The sequence below is a fragment of the Muntiacus reevesi genome, chromosome 1 (assembly GCF_963930625.1).
Source record: "Muntiacus reevesi chromosome 1, mMunRee1.1, whole genome shotgun sequence".
Classification (NCBI taxonomy): Eukaryota; Metazoa; Chordata; class Mammalia; order Artiodactyla; family Cervidae; genus Muntiacus; species Muntiacus reevesi.
In genome coordinates, this window is record NC_089249.1 from 59254282 (window position 1) to 59278800 (window position 24519).

At 37.7% G+C, this 24519-nt stretch overlaps 2 protein-coding genes and 1 non-coding gene across 4 annotated transcripts in view; 2 read left to right on the forward strand and 1 right to left on the reverse strand.

The window, feature by feature from the left end:
- Window positions 1–24519, forward strand: part of FAM118A (family with sequence similarity 118 member A) — a 343668-nt gene that overhangs the window by 220131 nt on the left and 99018 nt on the right. The window lies entirely within an intron of this gene.
- The window catches only part of SMC1B (structural maintenance of chromosomes 1B), a 76939-nt gene that overhangs the window by 38631 nt on the left and 13789 nt on the right, over window positions 1–24519 (reverse strand). For both annotated transcript variants that reach the window (XM_065924322.1, XM_065924314.1), the window contains exons 8-12: window positions 21575–21657; window positions 20795–21002; window positions 17558–17743; window positions 15813–15992; window positions 4262–4408 (exon numbers count right to left, since the gene is read on the reverse strand). In XM_065924322.1, the coding sequence (XP_065780394.1) occupies window positions 4262–4408; window positions 15813–15992; window positions 17558–17743; window positions 20795–21002; window positions 21575–21657 (804 nt within the window). The remainder of the gene's footprint in view (window positions 1–4261; window positions 4409–15812; window positions 15993–17557; window positions 17744–20794; window positions 21003–21574; window positions 21658–24519) is intronic.
- Window positions 1931–2002, forward strand: TRNAF-GAA (transfer RNA phenylalanine (anticodon GAA)). Its single transcript has one exon. It is a non-coding gene; the product is annotated as a tRNA-Phe (tRNA).

Here is a 24519-nt window from a genome sequence, read left to right on the forward strand (position 1 = left end):
TTTTAAGACAATTTCTTACAAATGACATTTAGCTGAGTTTTGCCTTTTAAGCTATGATGATCTTAGTCTCTTATTGACACATACATTTTTATTTACGTCTTTGTCATGGCTACACTGGGTCTTCGTCGCTGTGTGCAGGCTTTCTCCAGTTGTGGGGCAGGGCTTCTCACTGAGGTGGCTTTCTCTTGCTGCGGGGCGCAGGCCCCAGCGCACAAGCTTTAGCAGCCGCAGCACACGGGCTCAGTAGTGGTGATGCACTGGCTGAGCTGCTCCACAGCAAGTGCGATCGGAATTCCTGGACCAGGGATCAAATCCGTGTCCCCTGCGTTAGCAGGCAGATTCTTAAACGCTGGACCACCAGGGAAGCCCGACCTTGGTCTTTTAATGGGAAACTTAAATCTACTCATGTTTACGATAATGATTAATAAGCAAAAATTTTATTTTCCCCATCTTACTTGTTATCCTTTATTCTTTTCTTGCATCATTGTTGCTATTAGTGTACTTTTAAACACTCTAGTCCCACCCAACTCCATCCACCCACCAAGATACAATCTTCAGAATATTCTTCATCTCCTCACAGGTAAGATCTCTGGGACATATTCATTCCTCTCTCCATCTCTAGTTCCCAGGTTTTGCTGAGTTAGGTGAGCACTGTTCATTCATTAGCATTAGGTCTGTTCTAAGGCATGTGCTGCTGAGAGCACTTTCTCTGGTGTGTCTGCATGTGGAGCATGTGGATGATGTTGTCTCTGAACCTGCTTATCTGCAGGTTCCTGAAACGTAAATATCCTGGGATGCAGTGCTTCTCCCTCGACTGCCTACAGCTCTTACTCTAGTCTCAACTAGTTTTACAGTCTGATACAAGCTTAATTTTTTTAATGTATAAGGAATCTTTCTGAACGGGGGTGACATGTTTTAGCATTGCCTCTAAAACCTATGACTTAGGGAATTACAACTACATTTGTGTTAATGTGTGCCTTTTCTCATTAATCCCACATGGAACTGTGCATGTCCTTTCAAGTGGTAAACTAAGGTGGATCCTCAGTTTAAGACACATTTTCTTTTTTTTTAAATTACTTCTCCTCTGTGCTCCTTTTCCAATTTCTGAAAATTTTATTATTCTCATACCAAGACTCCTGAGTCTACCTAAGTTTCTATTTTTCTCACTATTTTCTTATCTTTGCAATTTTTCCCCCTCACTGAGATACTATTTCACTTGTCTTCCAGGTTATTAATATGGATCTCAACAATGGCGATCCTATCCTGCAATCCATCAATTGCATTCTATAGTTTAGAAACATATATTTTTTTCTTGTGAAAGTCTTGTGTGTGGGGTTACAGAGAGGTCAACATTACACTGTATCTCCTTGTGTGTGTTAGTCGCTCAGTCATGTCCGACTCTTTTTGACCCCATGGACTACAGCCACCAGGCTTCTCCGTCCATGGGATTCTCCAGGCAAGAATACGTGAGTGGGTTGCCATTCCCTTCTCCAGGTGATCTTCCCTACCCAGGAATCAAACCCAGACCTGCCACAGTGCAGGCAGATTCTTTACCATCTGATCTACCAGGGAAAACTCCGTATCTCCTTACTGTTTCTATTTTTTTTGTTCAAGTGTTGATGGCTCCTGGGACACCTTAAATGCATTTATGCATTTTTTTGCCTATTTGAGGTTCAGGCCTGGGTATTAAAGCACCCCTAGTAGCAGATGCGCCACAGATATTCTCCACACCCAAAGGAAAGCAAATACAACAGAAAATTGCCAGTGTCCCACTCAGAGATAGAGGAAAAAATGTCTCTGGTCTCCCTAGACTCTCACAAACTCAGCAATGGGGGGGCCATAACCTACTAATATTTAGCTTCGTGGGGGTTAAGACTAAGCATATTCACATGGGACAAATATTTAACCTTCCTCCAGGACTCCCCTGGCTTCCCTGGTGGCTTAGATGGTAAAGCGTCTGCCTGAAATGCAGGAGACCCGGGTTCGATCCCTGGGTCGGGAAGATCCCCTGGAGAAGGAAATGACAACCCACTCCAGTATTCTTGCCTAGAAAATTCCACGGATGGAGAAGCCTGGTAGGCTACAGTCCATGGGATCACAAAGAGTCGGACACAACTGAGCTTTCTCTCTTTCTTTTCTTTCAGGACTCTCCTATGCCCCGATTCTTCTCCCAGCTCCCTTCAAAGATCAAAAGAGAAGCCCTACCTCAGTTTTTCCTGGTGGCCTTTCCCAGAACCCAATATCTAATTCACACCCATCTCTCCACTAGGGTCAGGTGAGAGACACATAGGAGGGAACCTAGTATAAACACGGATAGGAAACCAGATTCATTCAAGCTACCACCTTCCTTAAACTCCCCCTGTGCCTAGGCCTAAATTTGTAAAGTCTTTAAAAGTTGAATTTTCGTATACCTTAGATCAAAGCATAGTTTGTGGTCTCATATTTACAGAAAAAGACTAAAATTAGCTGAGTAACTTTGCCAGAACACCTCCTTGAATCAAAAATCGATCATTTGTATAAACAAAAGAAGAAAGCTAAATAGGAAAAATAAATAAATAATCTAAAAGCATTATCCTGATTTAGTATCTGTTAAAGTTTACATTTCAAGTAAATTTGTGTGTGGGATTATAATATTCAAATAAATGATACTTTGGGTGGAAGCATTACTGAATTTCTTTTGTCATTTTCAGAAAGAATAATGTCTTCCTGAGCATGACACTGAAATCCAGAAGTTATAAAAGATTAATAAATTTGGTTACATAAAGATTAAAAATACATGTGTGACAAAACAAAGTTAAATGTCAAACAGATACTGAAGAGTAAAAATAAACTTTTGATACACACAACCTGAATTTCAAAAGCATTAGGTTAAATGAAGAAAGTATAAAACAGAAGACTACTACTGTATGATTATTCCATTTATATGAAACTCTAAGTGAGAAAATGGTACAGTAATAGAAAGCAGACTGAGCTGCCAGGTCCAGAGGTCCTACGGAGTCCAGGGGAAGGGAATGACTACAAAGGAGCCCAAAGGAATTGTGTGTGTGTGTGGGGGGGGTCATGGAAATGTTATATACCAGGATTTTGGTGGCAAATACATACACTTGTTAAAACTTACCAAACCATACACTTAAAATTGGTGACTGTTATTGTATATACATTATAATATAGCCAAAAAAAAAAGTTGAATATAAAGTATATTTACAACATACTTGCTAAGAAGCAATTTGCTTATTATACAAATAATTCTTAAAGTAGCTAATAAGACAAATAGCCTAATCATAAGTTCACAGAAGAAAAATTAATACAAGAGTAAATAAATAATAAATATATGAGTAAATGCTCAACTTCAGTTATAAGAAATGCATATTCAAACAATTAGATTACATTTTTTTCTTTACCAGACTGGCAAAAATTAAAATATTTGCTAGTATCTAGTGTTGCAATCTAGGGACATATACACTCTACACAGGTTTTCTTTCAATGGGAATTTAGCACCATCTGTCAACTTTTTAAATACACACATCCTCAGACCCAGAAATCCCACATGTAGAATATCATCTTAGAGATGCAAGTAAAGGTATACTAACAACAAATATTTATATAGTACTTATATTTTTGTCAAGCATTAAGCATTTTATCTCAAATAACTGATTTAATCTTTAACTCTTAAAAAGCTTCAAGGTAGGAAGGGGATAGGGAATTTGCCCAAGGTCATACTGCTGGTAAGTGGGCAAGTCAGGATCCAAACTCAGACAATGTGGCCATAGGATTTATACTCTCAGGCACTGCGTTACTTTCTCTTTCCAAAGGAAGTTGAATGTTGCCTCATTTGTAATAACAAAAACCAAAGTGACACTGGTTAAAATCTATATAGTAAAATAGCAGGAAGGACTCATTAAAAAACAAAGTAGCTCTCTATATGATAAATGAAAACATTGTCCATGTTGTGATACTAAGTAAAAAGTTTGTTGCAAACACAATCAATAGCAGAAGTCTATTATAAAACAAATCAGGAAAATAATACATAGACTTGCATATACAGAGAAAATTTTTGGAGTATATGCATCAAACTATGTGTAACAAATACCACTGAGATGTAAGGATGGGCAAGGGAAAGGTTTTTATTTTTTACTTTACTCCATTCTGCATAATTTGACTTCTTTAAACTAAAGGCATGGTACTTTCATTACCTAAGAAATTAGCTTAAAAACACAATTACTCTACTTAGTATTCTACAATTTTTACAACATGGATTTACCTTTAATTCTTGGATTAGTTGGGTCCTCCTGTCTCTTAAATTCTTTAACTCTTTCTCATCCCAGCATCTAGCCTTGGATTTTAAGTCACTTGACCCTCCAGAGATCACTCCAGATTTTAAAAATAATGTTCCATCAAGAGCTACTGTCTGTAAAATTAAAAATATTTCACCTTGGAGAAATGTACATGAAAAAGATAAAAACAGAATATAACACAACAACTTATACAGCTAAGAATATGTAGTTATGAAAAACTATTTACTGAACTCTATTAATAAGACAACTAGCTTATGAGGGACACCAGCCAACAAACTCTGTTTTGTATTTCAGGCACAAATGAACAGCAATATAAAAAGTTCAAAATAAAATTATGTTAGTTTCAAGCATATTCAATATTGAGAAGAAAAAAAACCAAGAGTATTTGTATTTAAATCTCATACTTTGCATCATATAATACTGTATTTTATTTTTTTATATAATACTGTATTTTAAAGACTCTAACATCACATGTCAAAGACATTATTAGAAAACAGCCTTAGTTACTTTAGAATATCAAAAATATCATGTACTCTAAAATGAATATGAAATTGGACCCCAAATTTTAACTGAGTCAAATGTATAATACAGCTTGAAATTTAGTTTTACTTTATGGAACAAATGAAAGCAATTCTCAGTGTTTTTAAAATGTTTCTAATTAATTAGTCAAAGTAGAGGAGACAGCCTGTCCAGGACTAAAGCCATGTAATGTAAACTAACTAAAAACAAAAAAAGCCAACAGGAGCCTCATTCATTCCTAGATTCAGACACTCTGTGTCACTGCTGTGTTTGAGACATTCTATACTGGGGATTGGAGTGACCGAAAGAGAGTCCAATATGGCACTGACCCTTATGAGTCATTCTAGCAAGGAAAAGAAACAGATAAACAGATTATTACAATGTAAAGTATGAGACAACAGAAACAGAGTAATCTGGAAGCATGAAATGGGGTGTTCCAACCCAGCCTGGAAGGTTTGCAGGCTTCCAGAGGCGATGAAGGTTTTCACTGCATCTTATCAAAGGTATGAGTTAGATTAATTATATTTAACAGAAAACTTAGTTTATTTCTCTTCTGCAATTACAGAGGTAAACATTCCAGTGTATGTATGGTGGTTGCAGAGTTAACCCACATTCCTGTAATACCGCTCTACCACCCTTAGTATTTTACTTGGATTACCCCTCAGAGGAGACCGGCCTTTTATTTTCTGGAAGGCCTTGGGGGCTTCCTTCCCTCCCAGCTGTTAGCTTGGCAATGAGTTTTCTCATCAGGTCTGAACTCAGGAAGGACACTAGATCTCTACCAGATACCAACAGCAATGGCATGGAAACTGAACTCCTGTAGGTGGTCTCTGGTCCAGAAGGAAGTTTCCCTGACTAGGAAGCCCGCTGTTACATGATCACCTTACTCCTCTGACCTCTCCATAAAAGCTTCCCTCTCCTGGAACACTTTTCAGTTCAGTTCAGTTAAGTTGCTCAGTTGTGTCCGACTCTTTGTGACCCCATGAATCGCAGCACACCAGGCCTCCCTGTCCATCACCAACTCCCGGAATTTACTCAAACTCATGCCCATCGAGCCGGTGATGCCATCCAGCCATCTCATCCTCTGTCATCCCCTTCTCCTCCTGCCCCCAATCTCTCCCAGCATCAGGGTCTTTTCCAATGAGTCAATTCTTCACATGAGGTGGCCAAAGTATTGGAGTTTCAGCTTCAGCATCAGTTCTTCCAATGAACACCCAGGACTGATCTCCTTTAGGAAGTACTGGTTGGATCTCCTTGCAGTCCAAGGGACTCTCAAGTCTTCTCCAACATCACAGTTCAAAAGCATCAATTTTTCAGTGCTCAGCTTTCTTCACAGTCCAACTCTCACATTCATATATGACCACTGGAAAAACCATAGCCTTGACCAGACGGACCTTTGGTGGCAAAGTAATGTCTCTGCTTTTTAATATGCTATCTAGGTTGGTCATAACCTTCCTTCCAAGAAGTGAGCATCTTTTAACTTCATGGCTGCAGTCACCATCTGCAGTGATTTTGGAGCTCAAAAAAATAAAGTTTGACACTGTTTCCACTGTTTCCCCATCTATTTCCCATGAAGTGATGGGACCAGATGCCATGATCTTAGTTTTCTGAATGCTGAGCTTTAAGCCAACTTTTTCACTCTCCTCTTTCACTTTCATCAAGAGGCTTTCTAGTTCTTCACTTTCTGCTGTAAGAGTGGTGTCATCTGCATATCTGAGGTTATTGATATTTCTCCCAGCAATCTTGATTCCAGTTTGTGCTTCATCCAGCCCAGCATTTCTCATAATGTACTCTGCATGTAAGTTAAGTAAGCAGGGTGCAATATACAGCCTTGGCGTACTCCTTTTCCTATTTGGAACCAGTCTGTTGTTCCATGTCCAGTTCTAACTGTTGCTTCCTGACCTGCATACAGGTTTCTCAAGAGATAGGTCAGGTGGTCTGGTATTCCAATCTCTTGAAGAATTCTCCAGTTTATTGTGATCCACACAGTCAAAGGCTTTGGCATAGTCAATAAAGCAGAAGTAGATGTTTTTCTGGAACTCTCTTGCTTTTTTGATGATACAGCGGATGTTGGCAATTTGATCTCTGGTTCCTCTGCCTTTTCTAAAACCAGCTTGAACATCTGGATGTTCATGGTTCACGTACTGTTGAAGCCTTTTAGCCCATGCCGTTTCTGCCTGGCAAAGCACACCTATACAGAATGGCAGCTGAGGAACTACACAGGCGCCGCTGTTCCTCCGCCTTTTGGTTGTTCTTGATGAAGTGAATGTCACTAGTGATGTGCCAACTGTCTCTCATCTGACAACCTTCAAAGTCATCCTGTAGTCCAAGATGACTCCTAGAGCTCTAGCTATTGTGTCTGTATTTCAGGAAAAAAGGAAAGAGTGAGGCTGCTAGACAGGGCAGATCACAGAGCTCTTTGTATGTCATCACAGGAAGAATGTGGATCAAAATGGCTGAGGACTGATGGGGTGTATGAAGGGGCTGGAGATTAGCACTGTCTGACAGCAAACGAGAGAGACGGTGAGATGTGAACTTAAAACAGACCACTCTGGCAACTATATGAAAAATGGACTGACTGGTCCACGTGAAGCCAGAGGTGATGGTATGAAAGCAGCCAATAATATCTAGGGTGAAGAAAGGGGAAAAGATTTTGAGATATATTTAGGTGGTATAATTATAAAAGTATGGCAACTGCAGAGGTTATAAGGCGATCCATGAGTAAAAACCAGAATTTCATCTGGTTAGAAGAATGGTACTAAGAGTTGAGATCAAGATTTAGAAAGAACATGAGTTAAGTTTTATACATAATTTGACACACATTTGTGGGCTAACATTTTACGTACTGATAATGTGTATCTTGATTATTTCCTAAAAGAAATTAATTTTATAGATTAAAATAAAATTATTATACTAACTATAAATATACAATAAGACAGCTAAAAATAAGAGATAAAAAATTAAACTAGATAAAAAAAGAAAGCATAAATAATTTAGACTATGATGATAAGTCAATAAATTCAATCAAAAAGTAGAAAAATAAAAATTATTCAATATATTGGGATAGATAATCACCCATTTAGGGGGGAAAAGCTAATATCTACATCTAATAATACATATTAAAGTTAATTCTATATTAAAATTAAAATACAGAACTGATATCATTAAAAAATGTAGTAAATACATACTTGATCTCATGGTAAAGACCCAATTATACATATATCAACACCTATAAAGGTTAAGAGTAATATAGCTGACTATCAAATATCTAACATATATATCACAACAGTCACTAGATCTTTCAAGAGTATGGTTGCCAGACTTAGCAAAGAGGAATACAGGATGCCCAATTAAATCTGAATTTCCGATAAACAAATAACTTTTAAATTTATGTCCAAATATTTGATCTAGCAACTCTACTCTATAGAACATGTTGGGGATGGTTTTCATATTCCTTTATTTGGAGGGGGTCCACCACATGGCATGTGGGATCTCAGTTCCCCACCAGGGATTGAACCCATGTCCCCTGTGCTGGAAGTGTGGAGTCTTAACCACTGGACCACCAGGGAAGTCCCAGTTTTCCTTTTTGAGCTCTATTTTCCAAACTGAACATTTATTAACTTGTTTTTTGAATGTGTAAAAGTCAGATGTGACACACACACAAAAATCCGTGGGCTGGCTTGTTAAGGAGAGAGAGAAGTGTATCAAGAACTTTGAACTAAGAATCTGTCATAACACACATGCTGTTCTATGCTAGCTCTCTCTTTCCAGGCATCACACGTGGCCAAGTCAACTTCTCCTCTTAGGGCAGAGTACTCACAATTTTCTGAGATTCTTTTTACTTTATTACTTTGTTGGCTGCTGCTATCATTATTGTAACTATTTATCATATTGTGCTTGACGTAATGCATATATGCTATTCAATTCTCTGTTTGCACTCCATGGGTAAATATGATTTCCATCTTATAGACTGGGGTTTACAGATATAAAGAAGCTTGCCTAAAGCCATCTGTTGTTTAGTTACTAAGTCATGTCCAACTCTTTGCCAACCCATGGACTGCAGCACACCAGGCTTTTCTGTCCTTCACTATGCTTTTCTGCCCTTCACTATCTCTCAAAGTTTGCTCAAATTCATGTCCATAGGGTCAGTGATGCTAGCTAACCATCTCATCCTCTGCTGCCCTCTTCGTCTTCAATCTTTCCCAGCATCAGGGTCTTTTCCAATGAGTCGGCTCTTCACGTTACATGGCCGAAGTACTGGAGCTTCAACTTCAGCATCAGTCTTTCCAATGAACATTCAGGGTCCATTTCCTTTAGGATTGACTGGTTTGATCTCCTTGCTGTCCAAGGGACTCTCAAGTCTTCTCTAGTACAATTCAGTTCAGTTCAGTTCAGTCGTTCAGTCGTGTCCGACTCTTTGTGACCCCATGAATCGCAGCACACCAGGCCTCCCTGTCCATCACCAACTCCCGGAGTTTACTCAAACTCATGCCCATTGAGTCGGTGATGCCATCCAGCCATCTCATCCTCTGTCATCCCCTTCTCCTCCTGCCCCCAATCCCTCCTAGCATCAGGGCCTTTTCCAATGAGTCAATTCTTCACATGAGGTGGCCAAAGTATTGGAGTTTCAGCTTCAGCATCAGTTCTTCCAATGAACACCCAGGACTGATCTCCTTGCAGTCCAAGGGACTCTCTCAAGAGTCTTCTCCAACATCACAGTTCAAAAGCATCAATTTTTCAGTGCTCAGCTTTCTTCACAGTCCAACTCTCACATTCATATATGACCAATGGAAAAACCATAGCCTTGACCAGACGGACCTTTGGTGGCAAAGTAATGTCTCTGCTTTTTAATATGCTATCTAGGTTGGTCATAACTTTCCTTCCAAGGAGTGAGCATCTTTTAACTTCATGGTTGCAGTCACCATCTGCAGTGATTTTGGAGCCCAAAAAAATAAAGTCTGATACTGTTTCCACTGTCTCCCCATCTATTTCCCATGAAGTGATGGGACCAGATGCCATGATCTTAGTTTTCTGAATGTTGAGCTTTAAGCCAACTCTAGCACAATTAGAAAGCATCAATTCTTTGGTGCTCAGTCTTCTTTATGGTCCAACTCTCACATCCATTCCTTGGTAGCTCAGCTGGTAAAGAACCCATCTGCAATGCAGGAGATCCCAGTTCAATTCCTGGGTCAGGAAGATCTGCTGGAGAAGGGATAGGCTACCTACTCCAGGATTCTTGGGCTTACCTGGTGGTTCAGCTGGTAAAGAATCTGCTTGCAGTGTGGGAGACCTGGGTTTGATCCCTGTGTTGAGAAGTTGCCCTGGAGAAGGACCCTGGAGAAGGGCCTAGAGAATTCCATGGACTATTCCATGGGGTCGCAAAGAGTTGGATATGACTGAGCAACTTTCACTTTCACTCAAACCCAGAGTATATGGACCTTTGTCAGCAAAGTGACGTCTCTGCTTTTCAACATGCTGTCTAGGTTTGTCATAGCTTTCCTTCCAAGGAGCAAGAGTTTTTTAATTTCATGACTGCAGTCACTATCCACAGTGACTTTGGAGCTCAGGAAAATAGAATCTGTCACTACTTCTACTTTTTCCCTTCTTTTTGCCATGATGTGATGGGACTGATGCCATGATCTTCGTTTTTTGAATGCTGAGTTTTAAGCCAGCTTTTTCACTCTCCTCTTTCACTTTCATCAAGAGGCTCTTCAGTTCCTCTTCAATTTCTGCTATTAGAGTGGTATCATCTGCAAACTTGAGGCTGATATCTCTCCTGAAATCTTGATTCCAGCTTATGATTCATCCAGCCCAGCATTTCACATGATGTACTCTGCACAAAGCTAAATAAACAGAGTGACAATATACAGCCTTGACATACTCCTTCCCCACAAATGAACCAGTCAGTTGTTCCACGTAAGGTTTTAACTGTTGCTTCTTGACGTGCATACGGGTTTTTCAGGAGACAGGTAAGGAGGTCTGGTATTCTCACCTCTTTAAGACAGGGACTAAAATCCCTAAATCAAAAGTTGATCAAACATCTATGTCCATGCTCTTAACAATCACCATGTTATAGACCTCCTTTAATTCTAAAAATGAAATAGGCAGCAATTCATAAAATTATAGGGCTTTTAAAAATAGTTTCTAGGTTTATTGAAATGTTTACTTAAAAAGTAAACTTAGTATCAAATAACCTATTTTCATTTGATTGACAGTCAAAGCTATTCCGGAAGGACTACAATTTCTATTTCTAGCCTGCAAATTCCTTAATTTATAGTTTACAATGGTTGCTCAGTGCAGTCATCCTATGCCTATTTGGGGGGCTGCATTCCCAAAAAAGAAATACCTTGGATGGCACAACTGGGATCTCATATAAAATAAGGAGTTGGAGGAATTTTTAAGTATTAGTAGCATTAAATAAACGTTCCACAGAGCCCAGCTTAGGAAAAGGAGGATTTCTTTGGTATTAAAAATTTATTCTGAGGTATATCTGATCATTCCACTGAACCAAATTCAATTGTTTGAAGAAATTTTGTTTCAGTGTTATAAGCTGCTAAAGCAGATCCTCTATAACTTTTGTGTTATACAGGCTATACGTATTTTCAAGCTGTCTTTCACAGGTAAGGAAAATAATATACTTTAACATTTCCTTTTATTTTTGAATGGGTAAGATAGTCACATAGTTCAAACTCCAAAAGATACAGGGCATAGAGTAAAAAATTTCCCTGGCATTGCTAGCCCCCACCACCCAGTTACCCTCCCCAGAGATAATCAATGCTGTCAATTTCTTATGTATTCTTCCAGAAATATTTTTGCATAAATAAATACACATCTCCTTTCCTCCTGTTTTACACAAATGGTAACATAATAAATACTAGTCTACTTACTACTATTTAAAAACTGACTGTATCTTGGAGTAGTCATGTACAGATTTAAGAGCTGGACTACAAAGAAAGCAGATCGCTGAAGAATTGATGCTTTTTAACTGTAGTGTTGGAGAAGACTCCTGAGAGTCTCTTAGACAGCAAGGAGATCCAACCAGTCCACCCTAAAAGAAATCAGTCCTAAATATTCATTGGAAGGATTGATGCTGAAGCTTCAATACTTTGGCCACCTGATGTGAAGAACTGACTCATCTGAAAAGACCCTGATACTTGGAAAGATTGAAGGCAGGAGGAGAAGGGGACAAGAGAGGATGAGATGGCTGGATGGCATCATCACCTCAATGGACATGACCCTGAGCAAACCCTGGGAGTTGGTGATGGACAGTGAGGCCTGGCGTGATGCAGTCCATGGGGTCGCAAAGAGTCAGACACAACTGAGCAAATGAACTGAACTGACATCTTGGAGATTATCTGACACTTGTACATAAAGAGTTTAATTCCCTCTATTTAATACTATATAGTGTCCCATTTTATAAATGCATTATAATTTTACTGAACAGTCTTAAGCAAATTGTTTCCAAATTTCTTGCTACACACAATGGTTCAATAACTAAATCTTGTATGTATATCATTTTATACATATATGAGTCTATGTGTATGTAAAGTTCTGAAGAAGTACAACTGCTAGACTTGCCCTTCACAGAGACGGCACAAATTTACATGCCCAGAGCAGTGAACCAAAGGGTCTCTTTCCCCATAAAGTGTTATCAAACTTTGATGTTGATCAATCTGACAAGTGAAAACAGTATTTCGGTGTAGTTTTAACGGGATTTCCTGTATTTTAAGTGAGGGTGAGTTTTCATATTTAATAGCAATTATATTTCCTTTTATGAACCTAAGTCTGCTCCTCTCCTTTGTCTATTTTTCAACTTTATTTCTGTTCTTTACCTGATTGATTTGTAGCAAATTTTCATTTTTATGAGTAGAAAATATTTTCTCTGGTTTGCCATGTCTTTTGATTTTGCTTATAATGGTCTTTTCTATGCAGAAATGTTTATGCTTATATAAATTTACCCATAGCCATTAATAATGGCTAACCACTCTAGTATTCTTCCCAGGAGAAGGCCATGGACAGGAGGCTACAGTCCATGGGGTCACAAAGAGTTGGATATGACTAAGTGACTAACACTTTCACTTTTCACCCATGTTTTTAGCCTTGGGGTTGGCTTTTTTTATTTTTGGTCATATTGGAAAGGCCTTACTATCTCTGAGATTAAGAAAAAATTTTCCCATAGTTTCTCTTGGTACCTTTACAGTTTTATTTTTTAACATTTACAATTCTAATCCAGGAATATACTGATATAAGATATAAAGTATAGATTCAACCATATTTTATTCCAGATGATACCCAGTTTTTTCAACCTACTGTACCCTGCATTTTTAATTCTCTGTTTAATGTATTTAATTTTTTGGAAAAATGATGTTTTCACAGATTACCAGTTAGTTAAAGACATTTTTCTGGGTCTGTTTTTTGCTACATCATATTAGAAGTGTAAAGCATAAATGAAAGTGAAACTCGCTCAGTTGTGTCTGACGACCCCATGGGTGTCATTGTGTCTTTGCGACCCCATGGATTGTAGTCCATGGAATTCTGTAGGCCAGAATACTGGCGTGGATAGCCTTTCCCTTCTCCAGAGGATCTTCCCGACCCAGGGATTGAACCCAGGTCGCCTGCACTGCAGGCGGATTCTTTACCAGCTGAGCCACAAAGGAAGTCCAAGAATACTGGAGTGGGTAGCCTATCCCTTCTCCAGTGGATTTTCCCAACCCAGGAATCAAACTGGGGTCTCCTGCATTGCAGGCAGATTCTTTACCAACTGAGCTGTTAGGGAAGCCCAAAGCATAAACAGATATATCTATAGATGATTTAGAGAAATTAGCATCCAGTCTATGGGAAAAGGAAGCAAATGATTGTTGTTTCTTTGCTTAAGGGAAATGGATGAAATAGTCACATGTATTGAAAGAGACTCTAGATTTTAAAATTTGTTACATAAATTTTTAAAATATTTTAAGATTGAGTTATAAATATCTTAATGACTAAACTACAGCTAGCAAAATCACTGTAATTTATATTATTATATAGTTTACATATACTATATGTAGTTTATAAACTAACAAAAATATAATTTTGTGATGTAACTTGCAATGTTTGAACAAGGAAAATTTTAAACCACATTATCAAGTCAATTGAAAGACATCAAGTCCATGGAAAACAAAAAGCACAAATTAAAAACCTCAGGTGATTTCTGTGAAAATATGACATCTATCCAAATGTCTCCTGCATCCTAAAACACAGAGAATATTCTTCAAGTGGAATAATAATAATGGGAAGAAGAGTCCCTGTAATATACTTGAAGATAAAAATATGATATATAAAGCTGATTAAAATTTTGAAATAACAAAAAGAACAAAATATAGCTTAAAGGGGTAAGGCATATTACTATGAACAAGATATAGACCATAAATATATGGTGAATGAAGGAAGAGTCTTATCTTTATGTGACTTCTTTAAATTCACCACACAAATCTTCAAAAACCAATTTTACAAATATACAAAACTCAACTTTAGTATAGTTAATGAGGTAGCAAAGTAAGGAAGATATCTTAGTAGCTCACTTATTACACCTGTTTAAATTTAATATAGAGAAATCAATGTCAGAGATCACATTAAGATTATTACAGCTACAACTACTAAAGTGTATGAGAAGTTAATCATATAAGACAAGTCAATACATTTAATGTTGGAAATTCCTATCTTTCATAAGAATAGCCTGCGTTGTGTTAATTTGTGATTCTGCACATTTCACATCAAATGTGTAAACTGACTAGTAAATATAAAATGACTATCACTTTTTTGAGAGCTATTTCCTGGGCATTATAAAAGCATTTTGCATGTTATTACTTATTTAATCCTATAACTCTATGAAATAAGTACTGTTATTTCCGCCACTTTAGATGAACTAAAAGGTTTAGAAACTTGCCTAAATTAACATAATTAATTACTAAGTCATATCACTGGTCTTTTTTTTTTTTGCAAGTCGCTCAGTCATGTCCGACTCTTTGCAACCCCATGCACTATACAGTCCGTGAGATTCTCTAGGTCAGAATACTGGAGTGGGTAGCCTTTTGCTTCTCCTGTGGATCTTCCCGATCCAGGAATCTTCCCAGCCCAGGGATCAGAGCCAGGTCTCCTGCACTGCAGGTCGATTCTTTACCAGCTGAGCCACAAGGGAAGCCTAAGAATACTGGAGTGGGTAACCTATCCCTTCTCCAGTGGATCTTCCCCACCCAGGAATCGACTGGGGTCTCCTGCATTGCAGGCAGATTCTTTACCAACTATCAGGGTATCTTTACCAGCTATCAGGTTCTTTACCAGCTATCAGGGAACTGGTTAACTGGTTTTACTCCATAGTTAATGCCCTTAAGCACTATGTTATCACAAAGTAGTTTTTTAAAAAAGACTATATCAGATAATTTGAGTAATTTTACACTGCTTAATTAAATACAAACTCTATTTCAACTGAGAGGAAAACAGTTTTTTTAAAACCTAAATTATTTGAGAGACTAACATTTAGTAACCTCATTTCAATTGTGCTATTTCTATATAACTTCAAAAGTGTTAAAACCTTGAATGTGTAAAAGGACAGTTAGTAGCTTCATTAAACTACAGAAGAATAACCGAGAATGTAAAATAAGCACCTAAATTCTTTTGTGGTATTCAGAAATGAATGTATTATATATGTAAATACAGGGAAAATCTGAGATCCAACAGAGACATTTACTGTATATACAGTTAAAAAATTAACAGCTTTAGGATATCACTACAATAAACCTAACTTCCAAAATATGATTTCTGATTTGGGAAAATATTAGAGAAATTAATTTTTTGAAAACTTAACATTGTAAAAACTACTGCAGCCATGAACATCTTAGGTTGTTAGTCTTCCTCACATAGGAGAACATGTGAAAGCATATATAAATATTTGAATATGTAATATGTTAGTCTTACAAATACTGCTTTAAATTATCCAAAGTTGCAATTTAAATCTCTTACTTTCCGTCTTTCAGGTCCAGCGAAGGCGATATGCCTTGCTTCTTCCAGAGTCTCACAGACAAGGCCATTTCCACACACAAACTGAATTACTTTCTTCAGCTGAGGAAACTGAGTCTTTATGACATCAATCACCATTTTACAGCCTTTAATCTCCCTTAATCTTTCATTGATTGGTTTGATCTAAAAGGTTTAAAAAATACTTGATATATATTAGGTATATTAAAATATAAACCAAATACTCAGTACCTTCTTTTTCAAAGAACATATATAGACATGACAGTAAGGGATTAGTAGTTTGCACTTACACACAATAAAAGTTTGATGAGAATCCTGATAAACAAATACCCCTGGCTTCATTTAATTTTTGTGTGTGTGTGTGTGTAATAAAGTTTTATTAAAGTATAAAGAAGATAGAGAAAGCTTCTGACATAGGCATCAGAAGGGGGCAAAAGAGTACCCTCTTTGCTAGTGTTAGCAATGGAGTTATATACTCTCCAATGAATCCAAAGAATGTCTGGAGGTTGTAAAGAGCTCACCAGACCTACTCCCATAATTTACATTTTAAGATAACAGAGTTGGCCAGAAGGTTTAATCCAAAGATCGTCCTCAGGCAGGATACATCCTTGTAAAGACCAGACCTACTCCCCATTTAATATTTTTTAAAAAGACACTTCATCAAATGTCAGAAGATATAATTTCCAGATTAAATTTTATCACTAACTAGTTGGAATTAAGCAATGACTGAGAAACCGTTCCTGCTCTCAAAATCATAAAATCTAGTGGGAGAAAAGACCTATTTATATACTTTCAAAAGAGTGGCACAATAGTATGGAACTCAGAAAACCATTTTAGGCTTAAATATCAGGAAAGCTTGTAGATCCCCTTTGACATGATTTAAGAAGATCAAAAGATATTTTCAATGTGTTACTGAAAACCAGCAAGTACAGTTTCATTTTCATAAAACAAAAACCCTATATATAACCAAAATATATGTGCACATATAAATATTATGTAAATTTTAGATACTCTTAAGACCTTTCAATACATACCTCAAAGCTCAAAATTTACCTTGCTCCACCAATAGTGGACACATATTTACTGGACCACACATTTACAACTGAAACTTTGGGTTAGCATTTCACTACAGAACATACGTTTCATCCTTCTCCAACATACTATGCTATAGGAGAAAATAAATTGCTGGCTAGTGGTACACTTCTAGAGCAATGTGCTCAAAATCATAAAGGTAAATTGTGGCAAAACTAGATTAGGAAGAAATGATATGAAGGCAAGAAAGACAGCAGCTGCTGCTGCTGCAAAGTCACTTTAGTCGTGTCCGACTCTGTGTGACCCCACAGATGGCAGCCCACCAGGCTCCGCTGTCCCTGGGATTCTCCAGGCAAAAATACTGGAGTGGGTTGCCATTTCCTTCTCCAGTGAATGAAAGTGAAAAGTGAAAGTGAAGTCGCTCAGTCATGTCGGACTCTTCACGACCCCATGGACTGCAGCCTACCAGGCTCCTCCGCCCATGGGAGTTTCCAGGCAAGGGTACCGGAGTGGGTTGCCATCGCCTTCTCTGGACATTATTCTTTGTCTGTCAATATATTTACACCAGCCATTTGAATGACTAACTGGCATCCAATCAATAACTTTGTAAATTACTACCATAGTCTCAGGCAATAAAGACATACTTTAAAAGACAGAATTTTATCACTACTAAATACTAAGGATTACAAATTTCTTACATCAAGGTAATCTAGTGCAAGGAATGTCTCAGGTTCAGCTCTTTCCTCCTTCAGAAATCGAATACAGTCTTTTGCTACCTTTTCAGAGGCTACAACAATGGCAACCATGTACCGACCAAAAAGTTTAGTAACAGCCAGCTGGTATTTCTTATGAATAGGATGACACAAGTCAAGTAGTCTTCCAAACTTAGCAGGTTTCAAAAAGGAGAAAAAAACAAACACATTAGTGAGAAACATATAATTCATCATTTTTTAATGGAACAAAGCAGCACAGACCAAAGCTAATTTTACAAAATTATAATCATAATTTAACAGTCTCAAATGGAAAATAGAAATAAATTTCTGGTGGCTCAGACAGTAAAGAATCCGCCTGCAACGTGGGAGACCTGGTTTTGATCCCTGGGTTGGGAAGATTCCTTAGAGGAGGGCATGGCAATCCACTTCAGTAGTCTTGCCTGGAGAATCCCCATGGACAGAAGAACCTGGTGGGCTATGGTCCATGGGGTTGCAGAGAGTCAGACACAACTGAGCTACCAAGTACAACACAGCACATGAGGTATCTTAGGTGTGTCATATTTCATTTAACAAGAGACTAGTAAGGAGAGACTAGTCATACCAAGGTATTAAAATATTTTACAAAGCTAGTAATTAAACAGTATTCATTCATGACCTTATTTATTAAGTAAGAATCTGTGAGGCATATACTGCATGCAGGTCCTGAGCCAGACACTGGGTAAACATGCCTGAACAAAACAGATCCTCTCTAACCTCACAGAGCTTTCAGATTAGTAGGGGAAGAAAATAATCAATAATTGTATGCACATACAAAGCAGAGTTAAAATAGACACTGTGACTAAGCACAGAGTGCTCTGAGAATATATAACAGGGATCAGGCTGACCTGCAAGCCAGAGATAGCTTCCCACAGAGAAGTATTTTTGAGGATCAGTCAAGAATCAGACTGAAGTTCAAAGAGTCTAGAAAACATCAGAATGCCAGCCGTCCTGTATCAATGCTCCCTAGCATTGTACTGTATCAATATATTGAATGCTCTCACAGATTCAATTTTACATCTTTAGACTCTTCATCCGCTAGGTTCTACGTCAGAAATACCAATTTCTTTATGATAGATCATCATTGTCTTTAATATTTATTATCTTGTTTTTTCTTCTCAATTCAGTTATGATTAACTCAAATCTGACTTCTAGGTCAGTAACTTGATTTTCAGCTATGTAACCCACTTCTTGCTATTTGCAATTTATTAGTTCAGTAATGTTTGTTCTTGATTTGTTTTCTTAGCTCTACAGTTTTTTTTTTTACTTTATTCTAACTCATATTTGAATTTGATTTTGTGAATTCAAGCTGTTATTAAATTGTCTACAGCACAAAAAACTTATGGGGGATTTTGTTCTGTAACTTTCTTCCACAAGGCTATTTGACTTCTAAATGCCTTTTTTATTATTCTTTTAATATATGTACCTATGCGACTTCACTTTCACTTTTCACTTTCATGCATTGGAGAAGGAAATGGCACCCCACTCCAGTGTCCTTGCCTGGAGAATCCCAGGGATGGCGGAGCCTGGTGGGCTGCCGTCTGTGGGGTTGCACCGGGTCGGACACGACTGAGTGACTCAGCGGCACCAGCAGCAGCGTGCTGGCATGCAGCTTCTCTTCACCGTTCCTGTGTTCAATGTGGGCAGCTCTGTGTGAACCTTTCATTTTTTGTGATGGATAATTGTTTTTGATTGTTTCACTTAAAACTGAGATGGTAAGCAAAAAATGATGGACCAAGTATTTTCTGTTTTATATTCTAAGAATTTTCTGATTGCCCATCACCCAGAGTTGAACTGGAGTGGGTTCCCATACCCTCCTCCAGGGGACCTTCCCAACCCAGGAGTCAAATCGGGGCCTCTGACACTGCAGGAAGACTCTTCACCAGGTGAGCTACCAGGGAGCCCAGGGCTTGAAAAGCGAGGGTAAGTAAGAGCTGTGCTAAAGCTATGCACATATTTTACTTGAATAACTGAGTTTTGTTCTTTCTTCAATTAATATCCCATACTAAGGTTTTTCTTCTTGGGGAAAGAGAACAAATCCCATTTTGGGGGAGAGGGCTTTGAATTGGCTTCTCAATTTAATGAAGAGCTCCAGAGCTTTCACTTCCATCTAAGAGAAGCAGAGGGCCATATTCTCTGATTCAATTTGAGTGCTAGTTTTTTACTCAGAAGGAAACAAACAAAAGTTTGCTTCTTGCAAAATTAAGGGATATTAAGTGAGAATTCTCAGGAATTAATCAATTTATCAGTCTGCCTTCTGCAGAATTAAGAATTAACAATGCTATATTTTAATCTTTAAAAAGAAATCCTGGACTATTACTATTTTCTGAAGGTTAATAGAGCATGATGTATGAGCCCCTTTCCTCTTTTGGTTGTTGAACTAGTTTTTCACTAGTTTTTGTGATTTTCCTTGGTATTGGGGTAAGAATTCTGTGACCCACCCTTATTCTTCTATCACTATCTAAAAACTAAGACTAACACTTAAGAGTCAGAAAGGCAAAAAGGATGCTATAAAGGAAATGAAGATGGGTGACCAGAGAAATATGAAAACCAACAGTGTGGTATCAAGGAGGCCAACAAACAAGTGTTTCAAAAAGTGCAAGTGGTTAACAGCGTCAAATGCTGAAAAGGAAGGCTGCCATGAAACACAGAGCACAGTGTACACTGGTGTTAGTGATAGGAGAGTGAGATGACAGACCCCAATACCAAAAGAGATAATTCTATGAAGCGGATACCTCACGTAACACGTTAGATATTGCTGCGCTGGGGCTAACGAAATAAACTAGTAATACTGGATGGACAGTCAGATTTAGAGAATAAAAATTCACTGTTCAAAAGTATGCCAACAATATCCACTGAAGAAAGTACTTTTTAAAAAAACTGAAATCATGAAGAAAATGAGGCTTAAGGCTATGTGTCTACAAGGCAACAGACTATTTCATATACCCATATCCTTTGGGGATATGTGGGCTTTCTGGGTAATGTGTTCATATCAATGTTTCTCCCCAATAATTACTTACCTATAGACATTACTGGGGATTATATACATTTTACTGCAGTTACTATTATGCCTTAAATATAAATAATAAAACACAAAATTTATAGGTTTCTGAAATAATATTACCTCCTAATAATTTCAAATTTTTAATCACAAATAAGAAAGCTTAGCCTTTTTATTTCAATTACCACTGAATCTGGGTAAAGTCTCTTAAGGTGTTCCAGAATCTCTGCTCTCTTTTGCTGACGTTTTCCTTCATGGGTATCAATTCCAGCATTCTGCAATTCACTTCTAATAAGATTCAACTCTTCATTAACCTCAGACATTCTTGATTTTGTTTTTTCTATTTCGTTCACTAAGTTTTCCTCCTGCTCTTTTTTTTCTTTCAAGCAATTCCTATATGACAATAACAATAATACATTATACAGCAAAAAGAAAAACCAAAATTTAGGAAGTGCAATACACTCTAGCCTGGCATCACAGGGGAATGGGATAGTGCTCTATCAATTTCAAATGGTGAAAAATACAATATAATAAACCTAGCACCAAACATGAGCAAAAGATACTTTAATCATTCTTTCTTGAGTCAAAAGATACATATTTCTGGATTCTGAGAAGAATAGATCACTCACTATAACCAGAGCAATCATCATGAGCTTAACAGTAAGTAAATATCAATTAAAAAGAAATTCTTACTGATAGAACACTTAGGTGCTGCTAGTTTTCATGACATACTTTTAATATAAAATATCAATACCAAAGGAGAGTTTTAAGTTTCACCACTGTTACACATTTATATTTCCAAAATCTCAACCTTAAGTGGTTAATTATAGTTTTTAAATATCTACAATGAAATAAAAAAACAACAGGAGAGTGAGAGCATCATGATACAGTAGAAGCATTCACCACAAATACACAAGACCCTTGAGATACAGGAAAGCTGCAAGCAATTTTTTTACTATACCTACGTGCATGTTTTTGTATACTCGTCCAACTTCTCTATTCGCTTTTTATGATCTTCTATTTGCTCTTTTATTTGTTTTATATTTTCCTAAAATAGGAAATGAAATCTGAAATCAATTATAGCAACTCCAAACATCTAGTTTTTCACTAGATGCCTAGAACCTATAATAGCATGCATGTGTGCATGCTAACTCACTTCAGTCATGTCCAATTCTTTTGTGACCATTTGGACCTCAGCCAACCAGGGTCCTCTGTCCATAGGATTCTCTAGGTAGCAATACTGAAGTGGGCTGCCATGCCCTCTCTTCCAGGGGATCTTTCTCACCCAGAGATTGAACCCACGTTCTCCTGCAGCTCCTGCCCTGCAGGCAGATTCTTTACTGCTGAGCCACTGGGGAAGCCTATAATAGCATAAGTTGTTCTAAATTTGAAATATACATATATTGTTCTAAATTTGAAATATATAGATAACCATATGGAAATTCTCAGGAGAGCAAATTTTAATTTTGAAAAGGCAATATGGTAAAGAGTTCTGAGGTTTCAGGAATCAAGGTTCAAATTCTGGCTCCATCATTTACTAGATATCTATCTTCAGCAAGTTTACTCTGCTAACTTCAAATCCCAAGGGGGTTATTTTCAAATATCTATATACAGTCATATCTCTCTCAAACTAACTCATTCAATAAATATTTATTCACAGCCTACCATGTACTAGAAACTACAGATACTATAATGAACAAGACAGAGTCTCTGCTCTCAAGGACTACGGTTTGGTGGGAGAAACAGACAAGTAATTCCACCAGAGTGGCTCAATACTATAACTATAGGAATCTAAAAGACAACTACAGGTTCGTGGAAGGAGAACTTCACAACTCTTGCTCCATTCACTTTATCACTAAGTCCAAGGATTGTGGTAGTCTTAATTTGTTTATCTTTAACCTTTTCCCTGTCTAATTCATCCTGTGCATTACAGCAAGATTAATCTTACTCCTTTAATAAGTGATCTAGAACCAGGAGTTGCCACAAAGCAAGTCGCAATAAATGTAAGAAAACTAAAACATATCAAGCATGTTTTCTGACCACAACTGAGAATAGAAATCAAACAGAAGGAAAAAACTGCCAAAAAACCAAACATATGGAGGCTAAACAATTATTATTAAACAACCAATGGATCACTGAAGAAATCAAAGAAGAAATTTAAAAAAAATACCTAGAGACAAAATACAATGATCCCAAACCTATGGAATGCAGCAAAAGTAGTCCTAAGAGGGGAGCTTATAGTGATTTAAGCTGAGGTAGCAGTTCAAAATGGCAACCCACTCCAGTGTTCTTGCCTGGAGAACCCCAGGGATGGCAGAGCCTGGTGGGCTGCCGTCCATGGGGTCGCACAGAGTCGGACATGACTGAAGTGACTTGGCAGCAGCTCTGAATGGGAGATGTTTGCAAACAATGTATGTGGTAAGCGGTTAACATCCAAAATGTACAAAGAACTCATACAATTCAACATAAAAACAAGAACTAATTAAAAAATGGGCAGGTTATCTGAATAGACATTTTTCCAAGGAAGACATACAGATAGCAGATGCACGAAAAGATGCCCAACATCATCAGAGAAATGCAAGTAAAATCACAATGAGATATCATCTCACCCCATTAGAATGGCTAATCTAAGAAGAAGACGACAAGTATTGGCAAGGATGTGGAGAAAAGTGAACTTTCATGCACTACTGGTGGGAATGTAAATTGGTGCAGCTACTATGGAAAACAGTATGGCGATTCTTCACAAAATAAAAATAGAACTACCATGTGATCCAGCAATAATAATCCTAGATATTTTAGTGAAGAAAAGAAAAAAGTAAATAGAAAAGATATGCACTCCCATGTTCACTGCAGTATTATTTACAATAGTCAAGATATGAAAGCAACCTAAATGTCCATTGATAGATGAATGGATAAAGAAGGATGTGGTATATATACAATGGAATATTACTCAGCCATAAAAAAAGACAGACAAAAAGACAAAAAAAAGATACTGTACAAATGAAGAAATCAAAGTTCAAAGAAATGAAGTGATTTAGCTATACCAACAGAGTCAGTGACAGGACAAGACTGGACGGAAGCCAAGTCTCTCTTACTCTAAGGCAGAACAGTATAATGCTGTCTCGATGGTTACCTCACATGTAGACTACTATTAAGCTCCTCTTGGGCTATGTCCTTAATGTTTCCAAATGACCTTTCACTTATGCTATTCATTTTTTTTTCCCTTTAGTTATACTCCTCCTAACCTCAATGGACTAACCCACTTGTAAGAACAGACAATATCATCTACCTGTGCCTATCATTATGTTGTCGCTAAGTTATGTCTTACTCTTTGTGACCCCATGGACTGCAGCACGCCAGGCTTCCTTGTCCTTCACTATCTCCCACAGTTTCCTCAAGCTCCTGTCCATTGAGTCGGTGATGCCACACGACCATCTTATGTTCTGTCGCCCCCTTCTACTCCTCCCCTCAGTCTTTTCTAGCATCAGGGTTTTTTCCAATGAGACAGGTCTTCACATCAGGTAGCCAAAGTATTGGAGCTTCAGCATCAGTCCTTCCAATGAATATTTAAGGTTGATTTCCTTTAGGATTGACTGCTTTGATCTCCTTGCTGTCCAAGGGTCTCTCAAAAGTCTTCTCAGCACCACAGTTCAAAAGCTCAATTCTTTGGAACTCAGCCTTCTTTATGGTCCAAATTTCACATCTGTACGTGACTACTGGAAAAACCACAGCTTTGACTATATGGACCTTTGCTAGTAAAGTGATGTCTCTGTTTTTTAATACACTGTCTAGGTTTGTCATACCTTTCTTTCCAAGGAATAAGCATCTTTTAATTTCAAGGCTGCAGTCACCATCCACAGTGATTTTGGAGCCCAAGAAAATAAAATCTGTCACGGTTTCCACTTTTCCC